The 17,655-nt window shown below is 59.5% G+C and overlaps 1 protein-coding gene across 16 annotated transcripts; it reads right to left on the bottom strand.

Annotated features, from left to right (window-relative positions):
* Positions 1 to 1,648: 1,648 nt before the first annotated feature.
* SLC4A11 (solute carrier family 4 member 11) lies at positions 1,649 to 13,854 on the bottom strand. Of its 16 annotated transcripts, none has more exons than XM_078444220.2 (20): positions 13,650 to 13,854; positions 11,295 to 11,342; positions 8,900 to 9,052; positions 8,722 to 8,771; positions 8,212 to 8,443; positions 8,047 to 8,128; positions 7,713 to 7,836; positions 5,518 to 5,730; positions 5,338 to 5,431; positions 5,101 to 5,226; positions 4,903 to 5,016; positions 4,680 to 4,812; positions 4,345 to 4,418; positions 3,650 to 3,923; positions 3,468 to 3,574; positions 3,208 to 3,376; positions 2,943 to 3,116; positions 2,522 to 2,717; positions 2,267 to 2,436; positions 1,649 to 2,091 (listed from the first exon to the last, which is right to left on the bottom strand). In XM_078444220.2, the coding sequence occupies exons 2-20, from the start codon at positions 11,326 to 11,328 to the stop codon at positions 2,028 to 2,030; spliced, it is 2,583 nt and encodes an 860-aa protein (XP_078300346.1). In that variant the 5' UTR covers positions 11,329 to 11,342; positions 13,650 to 13,854; the 3' UTR covers positions 1,649 to 2,027. The 16 variants fall into 16 exon arrangements, with proteins under 16 accessions (XP_078300346.1, XP_078300345.1, XP_078300343.1 ...); XM_078444219.2 differs by lacking the exon at positions 13,650 to 13,854 and adding an exon at positions 13,197 to 13,379; XM_078444217.2 differs by lacking the exon at positions 13,650 to 13,854 and adding an exon at positions 12,961 to 12,983.
* Positions 13,855 to 17,655: the final 3,801 nt, after the last annotated feature.

Genomic DNA, 17,655 nt, shown 5'->3' with positions numbered 1-17,655 from the left:
GGAGGGGAGAACATAATGCTGGGAGTCCCTCCCGGGCTTATTTCTTTTCACAGGCAGCTCTGGAGAATGTCACTTCCAGTCACTGTTCCTCAGTCCTGGCAGCATGGCCCAGGGCCTGAGTTTAACTGTTGTTTCCTCCCTGAAACTGCATCATTGTGTGTGGGTGAGGACAGAACAGCATTCCTTTGCTTCCCACTTGCCTGTGAGGCTCAGCTGGGTTATCTCCAGGAAGTGCCAGGGCCAGACCCAGCCTTCTCTAGTTGTCTCCTTGGTAGTGAGTGACGTCTGACTGGGCTCAGGCATGGGGTACTGGGGACCTGTCTGCTCCTGGCCTGGTGATTCTGGATAAGGCCCTACCTGCAGGGGACACCTAGGCCCCTGGGGAGGGGGCCCCAAAGGATCATGAGCCACATGGATGGAGTGGGGACCTGGGGCTTAGGGCAGGGCAGCCCTCTGTGCTTGCTACTCAACTCTTAAAGTGATGTCCTGGGTCCACAGGACACTGTCCCCCTTTGTTAACCTTGAGCTACCCATCGCCGCACACAGCGCCGTGAGTGTTCGGACCCACGCCACCTGCCCAGGAGCAGTCGCGCAGTTGGAAGATGGGTCTTGATTGTGCCCGGTCCCCATTCCTCCAGTCAGCGCGCCGGGGGATACACCTCTCCCGCTCTGCCGTCCAGCCAGCCAGGGCAGGGTCATTGTTGCCAGTTACAAGTGGAAGATACCATCTCACCGTCGGGTTGCATTTCTCAGGTACCCAAGGGCATTGTCGCCGCCTGTTACCGTTTGGGTGCCCCCCACCGCAGGTTTGCCTCTTTTCTATTGGGGGTTGGGAGTCGTGGTCTTTTTTTGTTGGTTGGCAGAAATTCTTAGCATATCTAGTTATTATTTAGAGGTAGCAGATGTCTCCCTTGGTCTGTGGTGTATTTGTCAAGCCAAAGTCCTGTAAGGTGTGTGATGGGGTCCGTGAGCCAGGTGCTCTACCACTGCCGGTGCCCCCGATATGGCCAGAGTCTCAGATCTGTATTCCCTGCTGCCGCCATGGACTCTGGCCAACCACCAAATGACCAAGCCAGAAACACGGCACCTTCTCCCCTCCGGCAAACCAATCCCTGCATCCTGCCATTTGGATTCTTCCCACTTCAGTTCATCCCCACTCTCGGGGCCCTGGTGCAAAGTGCAGCCCCTGCCCCCCCCCCCCCCCCCGTACCTCTACCCCCCCGACGTATAAAATCTGTACCCACTCAGCAAAAGGGACACGTTGCAACTGCAGCTCTGACCTACGTGCGCCTGTTTTTCAATCTGTTGGGCTGCTCTGCAGCTGCCTCTGGGAACCCAGGCTCACGGCCATCAGCCCTGCTCTCTCCTCCACCAGCCATGGCCCTTCACTGGCCCCGAGGGCCCTCCTCAGGGCCCTCGCACATGCTGTTCCCAGAATACTTCCCCTGCAGTTTCCTGGCAACACAGCAGCACCGAGGCCTGGACCTTCCGCATTTCCCTGTTGGACCAGCATCCACTGTGCGGGGTCGGAGGGGACAGTCCACAGACGGTGCTCCACAAACACCGGTCCTTTTCATTCCACCTCCCCTTCACATTCTTTTATTCTCAGGTGGCCTTCTGAGGCCGGGGCAGGGTGGGACAACAGAGATGGAAGCGTAGAAACGGGAGCTTTATTCTCTAATGTGCACACAGCAAATTCCTTATACAATCAAGGAAATGGTTTCTCTTTCAGACATCTGACTCTTTTATCAAAAGAAAATCCGGCTTTAGTTCCACTCTGGGCAGAAGTTGTCCTGAGCAGTGTTACTGACCCAAGCGAAAGGCTAATGGGGACAGGGATGGGCACACACCACAGAACCCCCCCCCCCCCACCACCTTGATGCCCAGATGTCCTAGGCCTGTTGGGACAGCTGGGAGGGAGTGCAGCACAGAGGAACACCCCAAAAGACACCCGTACCTCTCCCCACATGGCTACAGTCAGCCTGGGAAGAGCCAGAGGGACAGGTGAATGGGACACGGCCAGGGCCTCAGTGTTCAGCATCCATGACGTCCAGGTACTTGGCTTCAATGATTCGGGGCAGCAGGTTGTAGCTGCGGGGACAGCGAACAGACCGCAAGATGAGCACTGGGTCAGAGAGGAGAAGGCGGAGGCTACTCCCCGCAACCCCCCACGGGGCCAGGCTGGGCCCCTCTGGCCCACCGCCCACCCTAACCCATTGTCTCCCACCCAGCGGGGTCTCTGCTGCCTCTGCCCGCCGTCCCGTACCGGATGGGGATCATGACGATCATGATGAGGGGGAAGATCATCTTCATGTAGGGCAGGTTGCTCATGCCAAAGGCACAGAGCAGCAGCAGCTGCACGACCTGCAGGCCCGTGAAGTAGTGGATCTTCCGCTGGGGCACCCTCCGGATGTAGTGGGTGGGCGGGTACGAGGTCTGCGGGGCGGCAGGGGCCGGGTGTGGGCAGGTCTGGAACTGGACCTCCCTCCCCCACCCCTCATTCTCCAGGCCGGACACTCACCTGGTCCTTGAGCAGCAGGGCCACGCGCTCAAAGAGCTGGTTGCCGTCAATGGAGGTGAGCGCGATGTAGAGGAAGAGGCCGTAGAGCACCGGCTTGGGGATCCACTGCAGGGGGAAGGGCAGCAGCAGGAGGGAGAAGCCCACCAGGATGCTGGCACCCAGCGTAGTCAGCCGTGTCTCCTTCACATTCACGATCCTGTGCGGTCCCAGAGCGCCAGATCACCTCCGGCCCTGGTGTGCAGGGCATGCCGCCCCCCCCACCCCCGCCTCAGGTCACACGTGGGGCCCTGGGCTCTTTCACTTCTGGGGCCCTAGTCTCCTGAGCCGTATCCCTTCCTAGGTCACAGGTGGCCCAGGGTTACCCCCACCTCAGGGTCCACATGACTTGCCTCCGGCCTCCAGGGACCACTCTCACACTCACGTCTCGTAAATGTGCCCGTTCTCCACACGCTCCTCCACCATGGCCAATGCCCGCACGTGCAGTGGGGAGTGGGGGTAGGCGGCATGGATCCAGGGCAGCCCAAACAGAGACAGCCCACTGTTGATGATGGCGATGAGCAGGAGGTCCCAGTGGTAGGCGGTGCCCTTGACCAGCCTGCAGCGGACAGGGGCACGTGTGGCGGGACACCCGTGGCCCCTCGGAGGGCCGGGCACGCACTCGCCCCTCCCCACCCAGCCCCGCAAACCTGTTCTCTGGGGCATTAGCCAAGGCAGCCACCAGGTTCTGCTCAATGAAGAAGAGCAAGGAGAGCAGGAAGCCCAGGCCCATGGCACTGGTGACGGCGCCCAGGGACAGGGAGTGCATCTCGGCTACCTCAAACAGGCTCTTGCTGGGGTTGTAGCGGAACTGGCTCACTGCAGCAGGGTACATACAGGCCCCTGCTCAAGCCTGCAGCCCCGAGGAGCAAGCCCACCACACCGCGGCCCCTGCCTGAGCCCAACTCACTTTTAATTTCCCGGAAGCCGTAGGAGCAGATGAGGGAGAAGGTGAGCACCGAGATGGGCAAGGCACAGTCTGACAGGATCTCCCTCATGTAGGGGTGCAGGTAGGGGCTGGGGACGCAGGTGGGTGTATGAGCGCGGCCTGGGGCTGGTGCCTCCTTCCCCTCACCCCGAGGCCCCCCTCACCTCTTCTTGAACTGGTAGAGGGTGTAGCTCAGCCACAGCGTGCCCAGCATGATCAGGAGGCTCAGTACAGCAGTCTCCCGGCCCGGGTGCTCAGTACCAGGGCCGCTTACGGAGGTGAACTCCAGGGGGCTCGCCAGGAGGCTGGTGTTGAGGGCGGTGTGGAGGCTGGTGTTGAGGCTGGTGTTGAGGCTGGTGCCGAGGTCCAGCAGGCTCACCATAGAAGTGCTGTCTTCATGGTGGTTCCCAAAGTTGTCATAGTAGTACTTCTGGAAGACTGTGGACACAGGCCAGCAGGCCTCAGCCATCGGGGCTCTGGGAGACTGAGGCCCAGCTTCCTCCTGGATGTGGGGCGGAGGGGGCCCTGAGGGGAGAAAAGACTTCTGGGGGCAGGGGGGAAGGGAGGGGACTGCCTTTCTCAGTCAGCCAGGACCCCCTTGACCTGCCTGTCCACCCCCCACCCCCATCTCTGACAGTGGCTCACGCATGGCCCGGCGCCTCTGATCCTGCCTGAGGCAGCCCGGTCACCCTCCATTACATGGGGCGGCTGCTCTTTGCTAGTCACAGGTCCCCAGAGCACCCTGGACTGTGGCAGTAGCCTCAGCTTGCAGGCTGCTTGGCTGTCCTGGTCACAGCCCACAGTCCCCCTGCTCAACTGAGCTCCCCCTGCAGCAGGTAGCCACCAGCTAGACACTCACTTTTAACCATGCCCTTGACAGCATCCAGCATGAACGTGATGGAAATGAACAGGGCAATGATCTCTTCTGTTGACCTGCCAGGGGGTGATAATGCCTCAGCAAATGGGGGTGAGTTGTCAGGAGGCCACAGGGTAGGCTTCCCTGAGCCTCTGCACAGCTCCCCCATCCTCCTGCCATGGAGACCAGGGTCGCATGCTTCTCTCCTGGGGCAGTGATATGGTGGGGGCACCCCATCCACTGCAGAGCTACAGGACCTCAAGAGGCCAGCATGGAGGCTGACCAAGCTCCCCGGCCTTGGTCGCCCTCCTGCTTGAGGGTCCCAGCAGCCCTGTCACCTCTTGAAGAGACTCATGAGCAGGCTGAGGTTGAAGAGGGAATAAAGCGCAAGAAAGAAACTGTTCCACAGGCCCGTCCACGCGTAGAAGGTGTTGAAGTCCAGATCGTAGTCGTCACAGATGCCAGAAATTACTGCAGGCAGCAGGGCAGGGGTGGGAGGTCAGGGCCTGGCTGGAGCCAGGGACCGTGGGAACCACCTTCCCACCGGAAGGGCCACTGCACCTTGGATGTAGAGGGCCAGGGGCGCAGTGGTCAGCAGTACCACCAGCGGCTGCCCAGAGAAGAGTGCGTACAAGAGGCCTCCAATGCTCTGCCCTGCTATGGTTTTCTGCACATCTGAGAAGTGGGGGAAGGGGAGGTCAGGCAGATGCCGCAGTGCTCGGCCCCCTGCCACACCCTCACCGGCCTCCAGCCCCTCACCGATGGCCCCGTTCGTGTTCTCATCGTTGAGGGACCCAAAAGCGATGGTAGGCAGGAGGCAGGCAAAGTAGAGGAACAGGGTGGTGGTGATGTATTTGCCCACAGCCTTATTTTTGCCGATAATGCCTGGGAACGGGACAGGACAGAAAGTGTGTTGGGGATGCAAGACAGGCACATGTATCGTCCTGGGACCTAAGCCGTAGGCTGAGCTCTCGGGGGGACGACAGGGCCACCTACCGTCAGTGAAGTCCAGTGGGTACACAGGGAATCTGCGGGCAATGTCCTCCCGGATGCCCTTCCCCATAGGGAGAAAGTCCTTGTGCTTCGGGGGCTGGGCAAGAAGACAGATGTCCGTCAGCCCTGAGGCCCATGGCCCATGCCACAGGCCACTCACCCACGCCCTCCTCTCCCCTGTACCTGTGGGGATTTGTGTATGCTGATGGAGTTCATGTAACCCTTTGTCCCGATGGATGAACGCTGCCTCTCCATGGTGAGCAGCTGTCTCTGATGCACCAGAGCCTCCTTGAATTCTTCCTCTGTGCGGGTGTTCAGGAGCTTCTGGCGGAAGGTGATGTCCAAGAACATGGTGGCGAATGTGCGCCCCACCTCAGCTGCAGTCTTGGTGCTTTTCTGGGGGCAGAGGACAGGAGAATCACATCTGCAGCTCGAGAGCGGGGGGCACCCTGCCCATCACGGACAGCCCGAAGCATGTGGCAAGTGCTCCCCACTGTGAGCTGGCAGCAAGTTTTGTCCCCCAAAGGTCAAGTGTTAGTGGACTCTACCATGATTCCCACCAGGTCAGCAGATCACTAGAACCACAGGCAGTCTCAGAACTTCCTTTAAAAACTCATGAGTGGGGCGCCTGGGTGGCTCGTTCGGTTAAGCGTCCGACTTCGGCTCAGGGCATGATCTCGCGGTTTGTGAGTTCGAGCCCCGCGTCGGGCTCTGTGCTGACAGCTCAGAGCCTGGAGCCTGCTTCGGACTCTGTGTCTCCCTCTCTCTCTCTACCTCTCCCCTGCTCATGCTCTGTCTCTCAAAAATAAATAAACATTAAAAAAATTAAAAACAAACACCTCATGAGTTCTCATAAACTGAGGCAGTGGTATTGTCCCAAGGAACACAAATCTGTATAATCGTGGATGATGAAATCACAGCGATGGAGAAGAATGTTCACCCAGCTCCGTCTCACTAGTGGTATTTGTACAGCTCGTAGGTATCTATGTACATACGTATGTATGTAGGTTCGATGCCCAGCGCAGAGCCCAATGTGTGGCTTGAACTCCCAACCTTGAGATCGACACCTGAGCTGACATCAAGAGTTGGACACTTAACCAACTGAGCCACCCAGGTGCCTCTGGTTTATTTGATTTTCAGAGGGGCTCCAGGCCTGTCAAGCCTTCCCCTTTCCTGACTAAAGTCAACTTTGTCCATGAACTTAGGGCCCAGCCTCTACCATGGCAACCTGTCCCCTGAGAGCAGTATCTGCCCCTCCATGCTGCCCCAAAGCAGTAGTCCCAGGGCCGGCCAGCCCACACTCTGCTCCCTTTAGCTTTAGAACAGTCTTGTTCTCCCGAGGAGGAGCCAGGCGTCGCGCTGGTTGGCCTGTCACGAGGCACCAGTCTAGCCGCTCAGCCCTGGGGATACTGTCTCTTCCACTGCTCTGGCCACCTGGCCAGCTGTTGCCCTCTCTGACCCATGAGCTGCCCACTTCCCTAAATTCTCTTTCCCTCTCACCAGCAGAGTAGCATTCGGGGAGGCTCACAGTACGTCTGTGAAATTGCTGGGGGGCACCCGCTTTTCCTACAGAAAGCCTACAGAGGAGGGCCATGCCAAGCTTGAGTCTGTACCAGAGGCAAGGGCAGAATCATCAAGAAGCTAGTGGAAGTTGAAGCATGAAGTCCCTTCTCAGTCCTGGGCAGCAGCCTTAGCCGTTTTCTATTTATGATTTGGAAATCTTTTTCCTTGAGGGACTCCTGGGTGGCTCAGTTAAGCGTCTGACTCTTGATTTCGGCTTGGGTCATGATGTTGAGATTACTGAAATCGAGCCCCACGTTGGGCTCCATGCCGACAGCGTAGAGCCTGCTTGGGATTCTCTCTCTCTTCGCCCCTCCCCTGTGCATGCTCACTCGCTCTCTCTCTCAAAATAAATAAACATTAAAAAAAATCATTTTCCTTGAAAAAAGACTCCTCGAACTATATCAGCCTCAGCTCCCACAAAAGCAAGGTGCCCCTGACCAGGGGGGTGTACGGCCCAGGCAGAAGCAGGGATCCTTGGCCAGCAAATCACAAAAGCGACCAGCTGAAAGAAGGACTGGGGTGGGGGGAGGCCAATGACAAGCTCCCGTATTTGAGGGATACGAATTTTAACAAGTATCTCTTTTCAGTCAAGAAGGAAATACAACTTCCTGGGCAACGTCTGGGGGAAATTAGGGCTTGACGAGGACCTAGCAAGGACGCTTCAGAGAAACTCAGTAGGGCGGATGTGACGGACAGTGTGAGCATGAGCCCCGGACTGTGGGGTTCTCCGGCACATGGAAGAGATGCCTCCAAGAAGAGGGCCAGGTAACCTGGAGCCTTCCTTCCCAGGAGCCACCGCGAGACCCCCTACTCACCATCTTGGGCGGGGCCAGCACCAGGATGACGAATCGCACCTCACACGAGTTCTCCCCCCAGTTCTGTGGGCGAACCAGCCGGCTGATGCACACGTGCCGCTTCTGCAGGGCCTTGGAGGTACAGCTGCCGGGGTGGGGAGGGCACGCAGCACACAGTTAGTTGCCACCTTGGGAGCCGGGCTCCCGGAACCCCTAACTCTGACCCCCCCAGTGACCTCTCTTAGGGAGAGAAAGAGACCAAACGGGACAGAGTGCCCACACCCTCTACCCTCAGAGCCGGGGGTGGGTCAGGCTGAGCCGCGGGGAGGCCGGCTGTGGTGTCCTGGCAACTCACATGATGCAGATCCAGGACTGCTGGTATTGCACCCCTGTGGCCGTGGCAGTGACCCCTTGGATGGTGTCTGACAGCAGGTGGGCTGAGGCCGGAGTGAAAGGGGTAAGAGGGTCTGCCAGCCCGCCTCCCTGACCGCCCCTGCCCAGTCGGGCAGCTGGGCCTCACCTTTACCCTCCATGGGAGCCCCGGCATCCGTGAAGAGCATGGCCATGAACAGGCGCAAATTGCAGTCGGGCTCGGTGTTGTGGGGGTCGTGGGCTAAGCGGGACAGCATGGCCCGCAGCACATCATCCAGCGAGGTAGCCGTCTCGTTCAGGATGATGCTGGCCCGTGCCAGGAAGCCGTCAAGGTCCCGGTGTGCACGTACCTCTTCCTCAAAGTTCTTTAACTTCAGGTACTGTGGGGACCCCCACGCACAGAACCACGGAGGCCCGTGAGTGCGCGCCCCCTGGGCCCTCTCCTCTGTGCTGGTCCCCTGGCTGCCCCTGCCCGCCGAGACCAACACCCCTTCCAAGAGGGACAGCCCGGCACGGCGGGCCCCCGCAGCCAGGCCGAGGGCCGGTGTGAGACCCCTGTTGAGTGTGACGGGGAGCAGCCACCTCCCCCCACCCCACCCCCCCCTTCGATCAGTGGCCCAGGACCAAGTGTCCCCTGTCCTGCAGACGGGCCACTCACCTTGCGGGAGGTGTGTAGGAGCCCGCAGCCGCCCGGCGACTCACTCTCGGCTAGAGGAAAGCGGGAGGGCTCAGGGGGCCGCCCCGCTTCCTCGGGACTCTTGGCGGAGCGCGGCCGTGTCTGCCCGGTCCCCGGTGCCCTGCCCTCCCCCAGCCTGGCCCTGCTACGACCCCCATACCAGCCTGGGCGGGCTGCACCTCCAGGTTGACGTTGACAAAAAAACGGATGCTCTCGCCAGACACAATGGAGGAGGTGACCGTGTCGAAGGCCTCATCACCCAGGTTCTCCTCACGGGTTTCCGAGGCATCGTCCATGTCACACTTGAGGTAGCCTAGAGGCCCAACCACCACCGAGAGAGACCCCCCCAGAGAGGACCCGGCCGTCAGTGCTACACACGCCAGAGGGAGGGACTCCGGGCCCGAGGAGCAGGGGCCCCTAGGCTGTCCCACTTGGTGCACTCTCCGTGAACGCTGAGGGAGGCCTCCTGTAGGCCCAGGAGGCAGACTATCTAGTCCCCGCCCAGCCCCAATCAAAGTATGGCAGCCAGCTGGCGGCCCGACCCAAATGCTTTCTCCAACATTCTTCAGCTGCGGGGAACCAGGGCCCTGCACTGCTCTGACCCACGTGTATCCTTCAGCTAGAGAAAAGTATGGTCATTTTGCAAACTCTGGGCCAGGCACCTGGTGCAATGATGCAGGCAAGACTGGCCCCTGCCCTCTTAGAACCCCCAGATTACAGGACCTAGACCTGTCTGGCTCTCTAGGTGGGACCCAAGGGAAGCCGGAACTGCTGCGGCAGCCAGCCCCCTCCTCACCTTACTGGCACAGGGTTTTAGGGCGCTTCTTTCGGGGAGGGCATGTGGGTCGAAGCATCAAGGCTGAGAGACCCGGTCCAGACACCAGACAAGGCCCAGGAAGCAGGGGAGCCAGAGATACAGTCAGGGACTGACAGAGAAGGGGACCGCCCCCCCGCCCCAGGAGAGACCCAATGGAGGGCAACAGGGGTGGCATCTTGGGACTCCCAGTGCAGAGCCTGGTCTTAGTGCCTACAACTGCTCACAGCCCACACCCACTTCCGGGTGACACGCGAGTGTTCCACTCTTGCTCCTCAAGACCTCTGGGATGACAGTTGGGGCCAGCTCTGCTACCCCTGCCCTGACCCCTGGTCCCTCAGGCCCGGTCCTACCCCCCACTTCTGATCTCACTCCTGAGGCCAGTTGGCCAACGCCCCAGGCATGCCGGGGCCTGTCCTACGAGCAGAGGGCTCCCCTCCCCAGAGGGCCTTCTTCAAGGCTCAGAGGAAGCCTCCCCTTTTGGCAAGTCCTCCTAGGTCCCTGCCGGCACCCCTTCCTGACTGCCCTGTTCCCCTGTGGTTCACCACGTGCGAGTGCTCCAGAAAAGGGGCTCTTGTAGCCCAGACCCCACCAATGCCTGACAAACACCTGTGCTGGGACGGGGAAGGGTCAGCAGCACGCCTACACCTGCCAGGCAGTGACTCACCCTGACTCACTTCCACTCTAGCCCGTCGGTTTCCTCTGCACATCCCAGGCCCCGTTCCCCCCAGTGTCCTGTGCTCAGCCTGGGCCCTTTTGGGCAGGAGGTGCTAGGCCTTCCCTAGGAGGGCCCCCTAGCTCTAGGTCTACACTGTACTCAGAGCCCAGAGTCAAAAAATGTCCTTCCCTCCTTTGTTATGGAGTTCACGTCCATGAAAAACTCCTTCCTCCCCAGTCCCGGGCCTGTTTTGCTTAGACTATCTGGCTCCCCAGCCCCAACCTGCCCTAATCTCCCTTCTGTCACCCCCATCAGCACCCATTATTTCTGGGCACTGCACCATCATGCTGTCCCCTTCTCCCCTACTCTGGGTTCTACCTAGGACCTGCCCAGCTGATACTACCCAGTCCCTGAGACACTCCTAGGAGGCCATGTCCCCACCTATAAGCTGAACCACACACCTAACCTGCCTACCAACAGCCTGGCACATGCAATCACCATGCCCTGGGGACCCTGGGTAAGAGCATATCATCGCTCCACCCTATCCAAGCACTGTCCCACTGAACAACCCTCTGATGGCCAGGCCAGCCCCCCAGGTCTGGGCACAGGAGAGCCCAGAGACGTGGAGAGCGGGAGAGCTGGTCTGAAGGAAGCAGCAAAGCTGAAGCCCAGAAAGGTTAGGTTACATTTCGTTAGAGGGACAATGGCAGCCCTTGCCTCACAGGGCTGGGCGGGGACTGAGGGATGTGGGTAGATACAACATGGCCTAACCAGAGCATTCCAACAGTGAACCAAGGGCGCTCATCTACATAGCCCAAGAGGGGGAACCGCCTGCCTTCCCAGATCCACGAGACCACCAGAGAGCCTGTCAGCGTCCGAGGCAGTGTTAGGTGCCCCCTCCACCTTACCACGATCTCCCGGAGGAGAGGATCTAAAAGCATCCAGCACCAACAGAGGGCCACAGATGGGTGATCAATGCCATGGGTGCCCCAGTGGAGGAACTAGGTCTCTTGTGACTTTTGACCAAGGAGCTCTCTTAGACACCCCCTCCCCCCCCCCCCCCCCCCCCACAGATGTACTCACCTACTACATCCTCAACGAATCCATTCTGGGACATTTCGGAAGAGGACTCTGCAAGGGAAACCCAAGAGTTGTTACCAGCTACACGAACGAGCCCTGGACAGTGTCCCGTGTCCAACTGCTCCCCACCCCACACCAACTCTGCTGACTCCTTACCCCTTCCCAGGTACCCAACCCAAGCCAACCTGGGGACAAAAAGAGTAGGGGGTAGTACTAGGCAGGAGCCCCTTAAGAGGAAGCCAAGCCTGTTTGTTATTCTTCAGCCAATCTGCTAGGGTCTGCCCAGGTGGGAAAGGGGAAATGTTCTTAGCATGTTTCCTCTAGGAGTTTAACAGTACCCTCGCAGGATTCGCTGCTTTTGCTACTCAGCACAGGCCGCCGAGACTGTTGGGAGGGGGCCCGTCCCTCCACCCTCCTTGTAGCAGCCGGCCTCCCTGGCCTCCCGCTCGCGCTGTTTCGCGGCCAAGCCCAGCACCTGGGCGGGGGCCTTCCTGGCGGCACATCGCGGCGCCTCCTACTCTTTCTTCGCACCCAGGGGCCATCAACACCTATCACACGTGCAGTCGCCCCCAACAGCACACGCCTGGGGTCACCGGGGGGGGGGGGGGGCGACATGGCAACGGCCTCCTCCCCTCTGTGCCCCCGCACGTCCCGGCCCTCCTGGGAGGCGGAGCCGTTGGTCCTCCAAGGAGAAGGCGCGGGGCGGGGGGTTGAGCGGGGGAAGGGGGCTCTGTGCGCGCTCACCGCACAGGGCCCCGGATGGTCCCGGCTGTTTGTGCCGCTCTGTGCGAGGAAGGAAGCGACAGGAGGGGCCGCGTGCATGAGAGGAAAGCGCTTCCAGACTCGGAGACCCTGGAGGCCGGGGGGGGGGGGGGGGGGGGGGGCAGGATGCGGACGGACGCGCGGGACGGGAGCGGGGTCTGCATCCAGAAAGGAGGGGCGGGGGCAGTAAAGCTAGCATCCGAGGCCGCAGGGATGGCCAGAGGACTAGGGTGACGAGGGTTTGGAAGGGTGGGGGTGGTGCACACCTTACTCCCATACCGGGAGCCCCAAGTTCAGGTAAATAGTCCTACAAGCCCCAGGCTGGCCCTCAGGTATCAGAGCCGCGACGTAAAGAGTGCTGTGGTCTCACAGGGGACAGTCGGAGGCCCCGGGATCCCCCCGAATGGGCAGGCTTCTCCGCAGAGCCGGGGGCGAGAAGGTGTCCCTGGCAGAACGTAACCAGAGGTGGCAGCGTGCCCGCTGGGAAGAGGCCGGCGCTCGGGGTGCTAGGGACTCCACAGTTCCGTCCCAACTGCTTCCACGCCCCCACCCCTCCACTGGTTCAAAGACTAAGAATTTCAAGCCTGCAATAGACCATTAAATCAAGCGCGCAGTGTCCACGAGGCCCCCTGGGCCTCCCTCCACCACCCGCGTAATCCCCCGGGCTCGGGCTCGGGCTCCCACTCCCCCTCGGGGCGAACTCACACCTGACCCCCTAAGGCTGGGAAGCCTCCACGACCCCCTCGCCCACCGTGGCCCGGGGCCTGTGCAAGCCGGCGGCATCCGCGTTCTCCCCGGTGCTCCGACGGCTCCGCATCCCTTCCTAGCAGCCCTTCGCGGCGAGACCGAACGGCCCTCCCGCCGCGCCCCTGCCGCGCCCGCCGGCTCCGCCGGCTCAGGCACCCACCGCATGGCTGGAGATGGAACATGGCCCGGCGGTAGGCCGCCGGACGGCTGCACACACGCGCGCACGCCCGGACTCCTCACCCGGGATCTCCGGGACCCCGAATTTGGCATTTCGGGCGGGCCAGCCGCGGGAGCCGGCGACACACCCCCGCGCCGCGTCTGGGTCCTAATGCCGCTCCACGCCCCGCCCTGGTGCCGCCCTGGGCGGGGTCCCGTCCGCCCGCCCCGCGCCCTCACCCGCGCTCCTGCCAGTCCCCAGCAGGCTGTTCCCGGGAGCCCGGGGCAACTCAGCCAGAACGTGTAGATCGGGCTTCTTCGAGCCCGTGTGCCCTCCCAGGCGTTGCCGGATTAGGAGCTGGGCGGGGCTGGGAAGTTTCTGGGAAGAAGCTCGACGGGCCCAGGGACCCACGGTGTTGTGCCTCTGTGGCGGGTCGTGGGAGGGCTTCTCCACAGTCGGCTTTATGCACGCTGCCGGCCCCCGCCCCACCCTCGGCAGGGGGCCTCGTCGGGGCCCAGCCCGCCAGCTGCCCCGCCCCCTCCATTCATCCCGGTCGCTCGAGCGGTAAACCCTCCTTCTCCTCCTCCAGGAAGCGCACCCTGACTAACTAGAAGGGCCGGCGCGCGTTCCCTGGGCTACGCCCTAGTCCGCAAGGGCCAGCGGCGCTCCGGGTTCGGCGGCGTCGGATTTACTTTATGCGCGCCTCGCGGTTCCTCTTCTGGCCTCGTCGCATCCCCAGCAGTCTCTTGGGTCAAGGTCTTGACTCGTGGCTTCTATTCTTCCATTATTCGAGGTGGCCCTGCCGTCCGGTTTTCCTTCCCGAACAGGAGAGAGCCCGACCTGGGGACGTACATCCGCCAGCGCCTGGTCTTCTGAGAGTCGAGTGTGTGTGTGTGTGTGTGTGTGTGTGTGTGTGTGTGTGTGTGTGTGTGTGTGCGGGTGCGTTTGTGTAGGGAGGCGGTGTTGCGCACAGGCAGGCCCGTGTGCGCTGCCACAGGTTAGGCAAACCCAGCCCATACGATGAATCCCTGGCTTGATCCTCGGTGGCTTCTCAGCAAACGATTCTACAGCCCTTGCACCCCACTTTGACTCAGGAACTCTCCCCACCACAGTGTTTACCCCATCTCTTCACACTCCGGCTGCCAACCCGAGGACTAGCAGCGACGACCCCCCCCCCTCCCGCCCCGCCCCAACCCCCGCCCAGCCTCCTGCTGGAAATGAGTCCTCAGCCACGGTCCCCCAGGCATGGAAGAGAGGGGGCCGGGCAAGCAGAGTGTGAGCCCACCTCTGCGGAGGGGTTGCTCTGAAGCCCCCAAGGGCTCCTGGTGCATTGGGGGAGCCCATGTCACAGACCGGGTAAGCCGGGCGGCCGGTTTCCCCTCCCAACAAGACAGTGTGCATTGGGAGGGAAGCCATGGGGGCATTCCTCTGCACATGAATGGCCCCGGAGTCGGGAGGGCTCTGAGCACCCTGCTCCTTACTACCAGAGGAGACGCTGAAATCTACCAGACTCAGGACTGGCTGGGGGCTGGCTGCATGTTTTCTGTGGGGCTGAGCAGGGCCTGGGAGGATAAACACAGGGTATTCCTGGGGAACCCCTGCACTCCACCCATGGATCTTCTTTAGCTAGACCCTCAGCCTATTTTACCGACTTCCAGAGTCCTACAGGTGGAGAATGGAGGTTGAGGAGGAGCTGAAGGACAGATAGGCTGACTGCCCAGAGAATAAGGCTGGATGGGGTGGGTGGGTGCCAGGGTTGGACCCCTGAAAAGCCACCCATTTTGGCCCCTGTCTGGGAATGCTTAGGCTTCTGCATCTGTCTCCCTGTGTCAGCAACAGCTCCCAAACACCCAGACCTTCCAACCCACCTTCCAGGAAGCCACCCTGGATTGGAGGGGCAACCTCCTCCTGGATCTGGGACCTCACCACTTGGCTCACTGAGGAAGCAGGAGCCCACAGCCAAGGCCTCCCTCAGGGGTGGATGGACCTGACTCTCAGAGAAACTGCCACTGAGCCCTTCCTTGCTTCCTGCCCTCTGCCCCTGCAGGTTCTGTTCTTCTGGTTGCTCTGGAGAGAGGCCCCAGACCCCCCAGGCCCCCCCCCCCCACCATACCCCAGCATGAGAAGCTGTTTACTTTAGCCCTCCCCCCCCCCCCATCACCTGCCCTCTGTGCATCAGAGGCTGAGGGCAAACACAGGTGCCGCAGGTCTCCCAGCCTGTGCCCCGTCGGGTCCTTACACAGGCAGGCAGTTAGGGATCCAAACATGGGCATACACATTTCCTCTGATTCTCTCCCTTGGGGTCTCAGACTTTACTGGGCTATGGATGTGAACACTGGGTTCCACAAGGCACTTAATGGCTTTCCAAAGGCTTTCAACTCCGTTTCCCCCATAAGCCTATAAGGCCTAAAGATTTTAGAATCTGGAGAAGTAACTCTATAGTATCTCATTTAAAAACACAAAATAGGGGTGCCTGTTTGTCTCAGTCGGTGGAGCACGCAACTCTTGATCTTGAGGTTTTGAGTTTGAGTCCTAAGTTGGGTGGACAGATTACTTAAACATAAAATCTTTAAAAAATAAAAACACAAAATAGAAACAAAGCCACTCCCTTGAACTCCCTCCTCCAGGTACCATCCAATCTCCAGAGGGATCTCTGCTGCTCTGTCTTCACACCCTCTCCCTACTTCTCTTCAACCCCGTGATACGTCTGTTTTCTGTCCTCACCCCTGCACTCAAACTGCCTCAGCTCCCCTGCCTGTCCCCCGCCCCCAGCAGTGCCCAGCATCATCCATCCCTCCTTTTTCCTCCTCCTCCTCCTCCTCTGACCCAGTTCTCAGCGTGGGCCTGCCTGGATCTTGGGATCTCTCCCTGGGGCTCTCTACCAGCCACAGATTTCATGACTCCTGTCATTGTGTTCCTGACTTCAACAGGTCACAACTTACCTACCCCTTCCCCCCAACCTGGATGGCTGATAGGCAATTCTGAGGAAATCCAGGCTAAACAGAACTTCCAAGTCCACCATCCACCTGGCTGCTCTGGACCTGGGAGTCACCCCAGTGCATCCACACCCAATCCATGTGCAAATTTTACTGGGTTACCTTCAGAACGGAGCACAGTTCTGCCCACTTTTACCTCCAGCCTCGTCCATCCTCTAGCCTTCTGACTTGCCCCCACCCCCATCCATTCTCCACCAACAGTGGCTTCTCGTGGTTTTTCGAAAAACAAACGAATAAATAAATACGGCAATCTCCTGCGGTGGCCTAGGGAAGTAGGGGTGTGGGGTAGAGGGTGCTACACAACCTGGCCCCTATTCCCCACCTCATCCTGTGCCTCCTGCTTCCGGGGGAGTGCTGCTCCAGCCACAGTGGCTGCCAGCTGTTCCTCCAATACCAGCCTCCACCTGAGGCCCTGATAGTCTGGGTGCCAGGAAGGTGTGTCTGCTGCCTTGAACTGCTCATTCCATCCTTCAGCTCTCAGGGCGCCCTTCCCTGCTCACACGGCCTCTAGCAGTTCCCGTCTTTTCCTCACAGACCCCCATGCCCCCTAACTGCAGCATGGCCTTAGCTCCCTAAGAGCAAGTCTGTGTGTCCTTCACCAGCACAGCACCCAGTGTAGTAGTGTTCAATAAAGCTGACATGACTGATGTCTCCACATATAGTTTCCAGAGGCTTACGAGCCGGGGAAGCCCTCCGTCCTCCACTCCCACTCTGGTTTTCCAGCTGCACCTAATGGGGACCCAGCCGGATACCCCTGATTTCCCCAGACTCCCTCTCGCCCCAAACTCCTCAGTCGGCACCGAGTCCTTTAATTTCAGCTTCTGGTCTGCCCTGCCCCATCCCTCTGCCTTCCCCTTCCTTGGACTCCTGGCAAGTGTGGCTTCGCACACCTTGCAGTTGTCAGGCTTCCCTAGAGACACCTGGGGTTTTACAAGCCTTTTGGGGCTCCTGCTGCTTTGACCAGCCTTCCCAGCCCCTCACAGCCCTTCTCTGGTTACAGCTGTACAGTCCCTCATGGTCCTGGGAGGGGAGATGCTGTTCCCACATTATCCCTCTGGTGATGCTGGTGGCCTGGGGGAGGGAACATGGCCTCCACTGACCCTCCTCTTCTGGTGTCCAAGCCCCACAGGTGGGCGTGAGGAAGAGCTTTTGGTGCCCAACGAACACAGCATTGAGCCCTCTCCCAGTTCTATTTATCCGTGCTGAAAGATCTAGGCTCCTCTGAGGGGAGGCAGGAGGGGAAGAAGCCCTGTGGAGGGCCAACAAGGACCTGCTCCCCTTAGGGGAACATTTCTTTGTGCCCTCCTCCCCTCCCGTCAACTCACAGTCAGAATCTAGAGATTGAAATGGAGTTTTTTTTAGCTAGAAAATTCCATGAAGGTTTGGTTATCAAATCATCTTTCCTCTTCCTGTTGTCCTTATTTTACTATTATTTGTACATTCATCCAGGCATGAAACTTCTGAGTAAATATGTAAAGTTTCTTAAAAATCTGAAGCCCATGTGAGGAAAAAAAATTAAACTTCTTTAAGGGTATGGTAAAAGCAGGAGTAATTGTAGGATAAAATGGATACATTTTATTTGATTAGCATTAAAAAAAAACAGATTTATAGTCATTTATTAGTGTGACATAAAATTTATTGACACTGATTTTTTTTTCTTTCTTTCTTTCTTTTTTTCTAACCAAAGCCTGGAAAGAGCAGG

The sequence above is a fragment of the Panthera onca genome, chromosome A3, assembly GCF_046562875.1.
Source record: "Panthera onca isolate mPanOnc1 chromosome A3, mPanOnc1 haplotype 2, whole genome shotgun sequence".
NCBI lineage: Eukaryota > Metazoa > Chordata > Mammalia > Carnivora > Felidae > Panthera > Panthera onca.
The sequence above is the reverse complement of the archived record's forward strand: the minus strand, read 5'-3'. Positions and strand labels throughout refer to the sequence as shown.

Bases quoted from the DNA above. Each gene is read 5' to 3' on its own strand.
- SLC4A11 (XM_078444214.2), bottom strand. From the start codon at position 11,906: ATGTCGCCCCCCCCCCCCCCCGGTGACCCCAGGCGTGTGCTGTTGGGG. The intron at 11,343-11,629 runs GTACTGTTAAAC...TTTCCCTTGCAG, and splicing joins AAGCAGCGAATCCTGCGAGG to AGTCCTCTTCCGAAATGTCC. The intron at 3,377-3,467 runs GTGAGTTGGGCT...ACCCTGCTGCAG, and splicing joins CGGCTTCCGGGAAATTAAAA to TGAGCCAGTTCCGCTACAAC.